The sequence below is a fragment of the Solanum lycopersicum genome, chromosome 11 (assembly GCF_036512215.1).
Source record: "Solanum lycopersicum chromosome 11, SLM_r2.1".
In the NCBI taxonomy this organism is placed as follows: Eukaryota; Viridiplantae; Streptophyta; class Magnoliopsida; order Solanales; family Solanaceae; genus Solanum; species Solanum lycopersicum.
This window is the reverse complement of record NC_090810.1, coordinates 58,179,050-58,188,300: the sequence shown is the minus strand read 5'-3', so window position 1 is coordinate 58,188,300 and position 9,251 is coordinate 58,179,050. Positions and strand designations below refer to the sequence as shown.

General features: G+C 34.9%; 2 protein-coding genes across 3 annotated transcripts; one reads left to right on the top strand and one right to left on the bottom strand.

Moving 5' to 3' along the window:
* Positions 1–85: 85 nt before the first annotated feature.
* On the bottom strand, positions 86–2,998 carry LOC101251150 (uncharacterized). Of its 2 annotated transcripts, none has more exons than XM_004250982.5 (3): positions 2,864–2,998; positions 462–618; positions 86–376 (listed from the first exon to the last, which is right to left on the bottom strand). In XM_004250982.5, the coding sequence occupies exons 2-3, from the start codon at positions 615–617 to the stop codon at positions 329–331; spliced, it is 204 nt and encodes a 67-aa protein (XP_004251030.1). In that variant the 5' UTR covers position 618; positions 2,864–2,998; the 3' UTR covers positions 86–328. The 2 variants fall into 2 exon arrangements, with proteins under 2 accessions (XP_004251030.1, XP_069147650.1); XM_069291549.1 differs by lacking the exon at positions 2,864–2,998 and adding an exon at positions 1,650–1,765.
* Positions 2,999–3,773: 775 nt separating this feature from the next.
* Positions 3,774–8,390, top strand: LOC101250862 (protein BUD31 homolog-like). The gene is made up of 4 exons (NM_001366539.1): positions 3,774–3,875; positions 6,960–7,059; positions 7,159–7,346; positions 8,107–8,390. The coding sequence occupies exons 2-4, from the start codon at positions 6,966–6,968 to the stop codon at positions 8,260–8,262; spliced, it is 438 nt and encodes a 145-aa protein (NP_001353468.1). The 5' UTR covers positions 3,774–3,875; positions 6,960–6,965; the 3' UTR covers positions 8,263–8,390.
* The last annotated feature ends 861 nt before the right edge of the window (positions 8,391–9,251 follow it).

The window sequence follows — 9,251 nt, the reverse complement described above, 5'->3', positions numbered from 1 at the left end:
ATGCTTCACTTGAGTCGATCGTTTATCAAAAATAGTAGACCATCACACAAATTTTGACACTAAGGGGGTATATAGTTTCACTCTGTTTTGATTATTAAACCGTAACATTTTCATTAAAAAATATAATATCTGAACTATGGCAGTTACAGATGGACAAAAAAATTTGATTATTAGCTTTAGAACATCAAACTTTTCAATGTGCAGGCTGTATTGTCTGCTGCATCTAACAATTATTAGCTTCAGAACATCAAAAAATTCAATGTGAATAACTCAAAAAATCTCTTTTGTGCTTGAATCTCCTCGGAATGATCGCGGAGAAGTCACCATTTTACTGCTTCTTGCCAATGTCATGAGACATATTGTAGATCCCCCTGACCTGAAACATCATGCAAGAATAGATTTACAGCTGATTTTGAGAAACAAAGAAATGACTCGGACGATTTAATATGATAGAAACTCACAATCATGAAGGTAGCTGTAGTTGCCAAAGCAAGTGGAATGGCAACTGAAGTAATCTTGTCTACGGGACCTTTTAGGTGTGTATACTTGTGAACACTCTGAAAATACTTTTGCTTCGCAGCAAGCTTTTCTCGGGGATAGAAGGGTGTTTCTGACATCCTGCAGATTTTATTAACTTGTCAACGCAGAATCTCAAGACAAACAAAATATCACGGGTGTTGAAACAGGACGGTAAAAAAACATAGAAGAGGCTCTTTAGCATGCATCCTTTCGCTTTGTTAGAAGTGTAATTTGTGTGATTTCCTTGTCTTATTTACCACTTCAGAGACATACGTTGATCTTTCATCACTTTTGTGGCTCATAAGGAGAGAGGAAAAGAGAAGAAGTGAAAAGCAAGTGTTCCTCTAATGCAAGAAATATGTCAATCGAACATAAATCAGGAAAGAAGATGTCAAAGTCTCAAGACTAATTAATACAAAACAGAGTCAATCAAACACATATTCGGAAAGAAGATGGGTAAAACTCGAGACTACGACCAATCAATCAGAAAGTAGAAAATGAACCAGATGTCTATATATTGTTAGAAGGTACTAGTAAAAGACCTTCCATATTAATAATGCTAATCGAGATGGTCCGGATGGATATCACCCCCCCCCCCCCCCAAAAAAAATCAATAGTATACTGAGAAACATTGATAGTCTGACTTCCTTTTAAGGTTAAAAAGTTATTGTATTAAGAAATGTCATGAAGGTAATTCTTGTCAGTACACCACGCTCAAAGATTAAAAAGACCATTCAAAAGAAAGAAGAGAAACAAACATAGATAAAATAAGCTAACCATAACTTCACACAAAGATAGATCGACTTGGGTGCAATTTGCACACAAGTGTAAGCTCCATCTTTGCATCAGATAGGTTCAAGTATCAACAAATTAAGCAAGAAAAATTAAAACAACCAAAACTGGATACATCCTGTATCTTGAAACATGTCCCACAAATATCCAATATACCGACATTATTACCAAGCTTGCTGATAATATTTAGGCCAACAATTAGAGTGCCTTGTAATTTTTTACATGTTGATAACTGCCGAAAGATAATGTTAAGCAACATTTATTTTTCTTGATAAAGAAAAGGGGTAAGGATAGAAGGATAATGTAAAAGGAGACGGCTTTTATCAAGACACACTCACATGATTTCAGATCTGTGTTCACCAGCATTTCTCTTAGCACATGGTTTCAATATCTAACAGGCAGTAAGATTGTTAGAATTTCGAGCACACAACGTGTCCAATTCTTATAAAAAACGCTATGGGTCCAATTATCATCTCTAACAACTATAAGATCAGCAGGAGCTGCAACAGCCACACTTACATCATAAACATACTTCACATAAATGAAGCTCGACGTCTTCCACTACCATTTCCAAAATATCTAATCTTTCAGCCAATTTAACTCCATAACATGTGCTTTTAGGCATCAAATGACAGTGCAAATAACTTGCTAGTTGCTAATAGAAAAAGAAATATCATTTCCCTTTATTGGCATTGATAATCAGATTACAAATTCTCTTGTTAGAGTGACTTAGCTAACCAACGCGACATTCCACTGTCAAAGCCCCAACCTCCCCCCCCCCCCCCCCACAAAAAAAAGGAACTTTCTATCAAGGAACTTTTTTCCCATTGTCATTGTTAATGAAGAACTACGACAACCCCTGAATATCAAATACCAACATTATAGCACTCAAGGTTAACACCTAGAGGTCAATGAATTGGGTTGGCAAACATTAGGTCTCAAGCAATTTCTTTCCATTTGTTCAAGCCTAAATTGACAAAATCACCTACCTCTACTTGTGCAAGGTAACCAATGGCGGAACTAAATGGTATTCACCCAAACCCTCTCGTCAAAAAATTACTTTGTGTATACATGATAGATTTTCTATATTCAAGTACATATATAAATTGTGAATCCCCTAAAACAACACACTAAAGATTAGCTCAACAATCTAAGATATTCAAAATGCACCCCAACATCAAGTACTACATTGTTTTTTACATTTTTAATTTTCAAATCCCTCATTAAAAAATCATGGATCCGCCACTACATGTAGCAGCTATAACAGGTAGCGGCTACCCCTAAATTAATTGAGATACGGAAAAACTGAACACAATCATGGTAAATATCAAATTCAAAACGAAAAAACCACCCCCCCCCCCCCCCACAAAATCCCATCTATCATATCAATCAAATAGATCAAATCAAACATACCCATCAATCAAAACAAAGCCACACATACAAAATAATGTAAACAAGATATAATGAATCATGTAAATAACAAAAAAATTGAATCAAAGAACAATAAAGGGTCGATGAAAAAAATCAAATTCACGTAGAGAAATGAACTTACTTTGAAAGTTAGAGAGAACTTCGATAAAAAGCAACAAGTTAAGAGAGAATAGTAGACACAAAGAGAAATGAATTTGTTGAGCCAAAGGCTACAAGATTGTTACTTCCTATTTTATTGCCACTCAATTCGACATCATGGGACTAAAATAATTTTGGAACTAACTAATTTTTATATTTAAATAAATATAATTAATTCTTGAGTTAAATTATAATTTGTATTAACTACATAACATAAATTTTTAAATATTAAACTTGATTAATTTATATTTGTATTGTGTAAGACTCATTTAAAAGAAAGGGTTTTTTTGTTAAAAATTTGGTGTAGCGTCCACGAGAGGAAACACTCTCTATCAATTTCTTATTTCATATTCAGGACTCCAAATCGACATCTTTATTTAAGAAAGAGACCATACTTATTCATTACATTACATTTTTTCATGATGACAATAGATGTTAAAAATGTTGGTGTTTATAACTATCTATAAACAAACTCATGAGTTTTTAAATTGACATTTGGAAATTGAAATAGTTTGATCATCGAGAATAAGAATTAAACTTCAGATTATCAATACTTATAATAAATGAGCAGTTTTAACAAATATTGAAAACAACATCATTAATTCATAAAGATTGGCATAAGATTTACGAATACTTCACTTTTTCTAAATCTCACTTATAAAAATTAAGTATATTATCGTTGAATTCATTACTTTTTTTTTTTTTTCATTTCTCAAGTTTACACTTTACCCTATAATTTTAAATTAGTTGGTAACTTTTTTTTTCTTTTGGGATCCCAAAAGGAAAAGAAAAAAGAAGAGGTACTCAATTGTCTGTTATAATAAAGAATAGGGAGCATTCTACAATTATGACAATTTAAGGGGATATCTATGTAATTTGTTCCTATATTTTCTCTTTCGTCGCCGAACACAGAAAACGGAGAAGCATACTTCCCGTAGTTGTAGCAGTAGCTTGCCGGAGCCGGCGATCGGAGATACTTCCGTCCATAGCCGAAGGTAATTAAACACCTTCTCTACTTTCGAACAACTTCTATGTGCACAAAAATTGTTTCGGTTACTCGATTATAATTCTTTTTATGGATTTTTGTGCAATGATAATTTCGATGACGATCCTTGTAACTATGCTTCATTGAACGGGGTGTTTATAGGAAACAACCTCTCTAACTCGTAAATATAGGAGTAAGGTTTGCGTATAGTTTGTCCTTCACAGACTCCACTCGTGAGACTATATTGAATATGTTGTTGTTTATAATATCTATACCTCAAGGTCTGTGTGCACTCTTCGAGCTTGTTAGACTCTACTTCGTGGGACTACAATGAGTATGTTATGTTGTTAGAATCTCTCATGTGATGATAGTGGAACAAAACTTGATTGAACATAGATAGTGGTGGAAGTAGGAATTTATACAAAGGGATTCAAAAGTGGTAGCGATTTCTGAAATCCTTTGGGCTTTGTCACCTCAATAAAATTATCTTATGTCTAGGGGATTCAACTGTTTTAATTATGACAATAACGTCATACCAACCCACTGTAATTGTAATCTCACAAGTGGGGTATGGGGAGAATAATGTGATGGCTTTTGTAATTGAACGTCCTGGCATGAAATCGAACTGGTTCTCGGAAATAAACATGTTCCTCCTCACCCTTCTCCATCACCTCTCCCAAACCTTCATAGTGTGGCTTAACAACTTGATACCCTTATAGTTGTTGCAATTCTGGAAAAATTCCACTGTTTTTATAGAACTGAAAAATTCGTTTTTTAGCCCTGTTTGCATCGTATGGTTTTTTCATGAAATGGTCAATGCTCATAGTAGGTGTAGAAATATATTCAGACGGGAGATTATTGAGGAAACTGTGGAAGATTTAAAAGAGATTTAAGAGTGATCTTTAGAATTCTATGAGAGACTATTGTAGGAAAATGGAGCATTCGGAACCAGATTGATAGGATGATGATTTGATATTCTTAATACCAGAGTATAAATAATGTTACAAAATTCCTTAGAGAAAAAAAAATGAATCTATTTTTGGTAGAGAAAGTGAAGGCAGTTGTAATAAGCAATGTTCATGATAAGGCCCTTCGTCATTATTTCTGAGATGCCTGTTAATGTTGGAATTTTTTTTGAAGGGAACCTTTTTTGGGAAAGTTTTAGTGCCGCCTTTATTGCTGTAATAGCAAAGAACATAGACAGTTGAATTGAAAGATCTCAGACTAATTAGCCTTTAGTTAAGAGGATATAATCCTGCCCTGCTTGTTAGCAGATGATGGCCAAAATGCCTGTTCTATTTCTAGGGGTGATGGGGTCTCTCATCTTGGTGATAATATGGACCGTGAAATATGAGTGGATAAAAGGTTTTGGGATTGGTAAGTAAATAGAAGCATAGTGGAAGTATTGCCCTGCTTGTTAGCAGATGATACACACTGTGTGGTGCTGAAGTAGTGGTAGTCGAATATTTAAGATAATAGTGCTCCCAGCTGTTGTTGCTATTGCTGGGTATCACATTAACTTGACCAAGAGTAGCATATTTTTGGTGAATGCTAGAAATTTAGTAGATGAGCTGGCAAGTACACATATTGGGGACTACAGTGGAATATGTCCCGCCAGATTGGCCGGATGTTATCAAATGGTGTGGAACTAGGACCTTGAAAGAAGTAATATCTTTCTTTTGGAGGAAGGGTGACATTGATAAATAATGTATTAGATATTTCGGCTGTTCAAATTCTTACCGAAGTTGAGAAACAACTGGACTACTTGAGATGTAAAGAGATGCTGTGAAAGAAAGAAGGTATATTTGATCCAATGGTCCACACTGACAGTTGACTAAAGCAAAAACTAGTGGAGAATTAGTAGTGAAGAAACTAAGGCTTCATAATAGGAGCCTTCTTTTCCAATGGCTGTGGTATTCTGCAGAAAAGGAAGAGCTATGGAAGGAGTTGGTAAAAGAAAAATATGATGTGGATAGACAATTAGATAGAAAGCTCGACATGCTTGTCATGGTGGCTGTATGTAACAGAGTAGGAACCTATGACGAGTTTTCAGAAGTAATCAACTGAAACTGCATTGTGGTAAAAGATACAATTTTTATAGGATTAGGATAAGGTGCTGGATAACTACAGATCGAGGGAGGTGTGAGGTTATCTTGCCCCTTGGCCAACTGCCTGAATGATGATGAGGAACCTATAGTATAGAAGAAATCTGGAGGATCGAAATATTGAAACTGTTAGCTGTCAGACCGGACCGGATCCTACTCAAGAGTACCAGACCTAATGCCAGCATGAAGGATGATAATTTCTCAGTTAAGTCTTTTTATGAATGGTTATAAGCAGAGTATGATGGGATATTGGCCATTTGCCATGGAAAATGATTTGGAAAGCAAATGCTGCTGGCTAGAGTTTCTGTTTTGAATAAATTGTTTTGCATGAGGAATGTCTAAGACAGGACAACTTGCCAAAGTGAGGAATTAGTCTGTGCAATAGATGCTTTTTACTGCAGAGAGAGGCTGTCTTAATGGAAATACCTATTGATGTAAATAAGATAAATCCTTACTTGGTTAAAAGAAAAAAACAAATAGGGTATGGGTGAATTGTGGATGCATTAAGCAGCTTGGGTTTGATTTTGGGACTATATGGATGAAGTGTGGATGCACTAAGTAGCTTTGGGTGGGGTGGGGTGGGGTGGGGGTAGAGGTTTTAGAAGAGCCAGAGAATGCTTTGGAATATGATTTCTTTTCTATGTTTGGGCAGTCAAAGAATGGAAGGAAGCATAGATGTTTCAGGATATAACCTTATCCTTACTGGGAACTTTCAATATTCTTACAGAATATGTACTTTTGTAGTAATAGATGATCCTGTCAATATGGTGGAATTCATAGACTCCCTGCACTCTTACAGGGAATGATTCCTCACTCATTTTGTACTGACATAGCATCTTCTTGATGCTGGTTATTGACGATAAAGAAACTTAATTTTCCTATAAAAAAATGTTTTCATGTTGTTGGTACATAAATTATTGGGGTATTGCTACTTTTCTCTTTATGTTGTCTTACAGATGGAATAAGTCTCTTCATTTTTTTATTTGCAGCTGAAAATGCCTAGAGTTAAGACAAACCGTATAAAATACCCTGAGGGTTGGGAGTTGATTGAGCCTACGTTAGCTGAACTGGATGTTAAAATGAGAGAAGGTAAGTAATTTGATGCTAGGTGGAATTCAGCAATCCCATTTTGCCTTTTTTAATTGAAATTCCAGACCATTAACTTCTGTTTTATTTGGGTTTTGGTAGCTGGCAATGACTCTAATGACGGTAAAAGAAAGTGTGAAGCACTCTGGCCCATATTCAAGGTTGCACATCAGAGGAGCAGATATGTATATGACCTTTACTATGGAAGGAATGAAATATCTAAAGAGCTGTATGAATTCTGTTTGGAACAAGGTTATGCAGATCGCAACTTGATTGCAAAGTGGAAAAAGGTAATTGATGGCAACTTCCTTTGGAACTTATAAAATCTGTCTGTTCTAGTTAACCGCCCTGCCTCTTGCTCATCTAAAGTCAAAGTGAAAAAGTAATAAAGAGGGTGAAAATTTGTGATAGCTACAGTTTTTCTCTCTTTACATCTTTGGGATGCATACAAAACCCCTTCATCTTTTTAGTTTTTTTTGACAATTTGCCCATGACAAGGGAACAAGAGCAAATGCCCAAAAGCACAGTACAAAATGAAAAACTAAAAAAGGCGTTCTTTTCTTTTCTTCCTCATCTGCTGACTTCATCTATGTCTGTTAGATTTTAATATCCTTTCTAGGGAAATATTCATATATTTACTAATCTTTCAACATATTATCCATATTAAACATTGTTTGTCTTAGTTAGATGCTAGTTAATGGATGGAAAAGTTTGGAAGATAGGAGGCGTATTTTATTCCAGAAACTTGAAGCTTACCAAGATTTAGCATGTTTTGCCTCTGGAAACAGATTCATAGGCATTCTAGGAAAATGATTCTTCTTCTTTTTCTTGGAGAGGAGGTGTGATCTTTTTAAAATACCTGCACCGTTCTATTGAACTGTGTTTGACCCTTTGCTTCTTATCACCCATCAGATACTTTCTTGCTGAGACGGTAAACAAACGTTTTTCAGGCTTACAGCTTATTTACAGGCACTAAAACCCATCTTACCAGCCTTTGTATTTGGTCACTTGTATTTAACTCTTTCCTGTTTCCTGGGATTCGACTTGCAGCCTGGATACGAGCGTCTCTGCTGCTTGCACTGCATACAGCCCCGGGATCACAACTTTGCGACTACTTGTGCGTGTCGTGTCCCCAAACACCTCAGGGAAACTGCTGTAATTGAATGTGTACATTGTGGATGTCAAGGTTGTGCAAGTGGTGACTAATTTGCTTTTCCAATAGCTGTATGTTATGAGATCAGATGTTCTTACTGGCTTTTCAAAGCATTAGAAACCTTTTGTCTGTAATGACCAAGGATAGTGATGGATTATTCAGTCTTTAACCTTTTATCCTACTTGACTTTCAGACTATTTTTTTTTTTTGGTTTTTCGCCCGGTGTCTCATGCTCCCATTCAGACTCCGACTAATCCAAATTTGTGCTTCATAAATCGCTGTCTAATAGGATTTTTGATACTCAATACTCAAATTTGAAATCTCTGGTTAAGATGAAAGGATTCTATCTATCCACTACAACCCTCGTTGGTGCTCGACTTAACGAGTAGAGAATGAAATTAATTCATGACAAGTAAAAGTAAACAGATGTTCTTTTAGTTCTACGATCAGTTTAACATGAATTCTATAAATAAAACACAAGTATATATGATCATTTTTATAATACATAGTTATAAGTGATATTGTACTCTGTGTCTAAACAGTTGTACCTTTGGTCTACCATGATTATTGCTAAAAAAATACTTAAAGTTAAGCAGAAGTACACTATGTAGGATGTGTTTAATGGGTGTTTTCCCAACTAATCAACTTTATTACCTTAATTATTATAAAAGAAAAATCACTCAAAGTGGAACATAACCTCTCTCACAAGTCAACTAAGTTAGATTAATCTCCACTTAGTCAAATATTTTCTCTTTTCTTATCTTAATCTCACCTATTTAAATTATATATGTACCGAACTTATAAAATAACACTGATTATATTGTTGTATATCGAATGTGTAAATAACTTTTTATACCATTGATATAATTTAATGCTTTTTTACTTTTTAAATATCATTTAGCTATGAAGAGTTTCATTTTGCTATAAGTCAACTCAAGGACCTACATGTTTTAAGCTAATAGTTCTCGCTCAAATTTTAGGAAAATTAAAAATGTACATATTATTTTTCAACATCAAATCTACAATATTAGTTACGAATTCA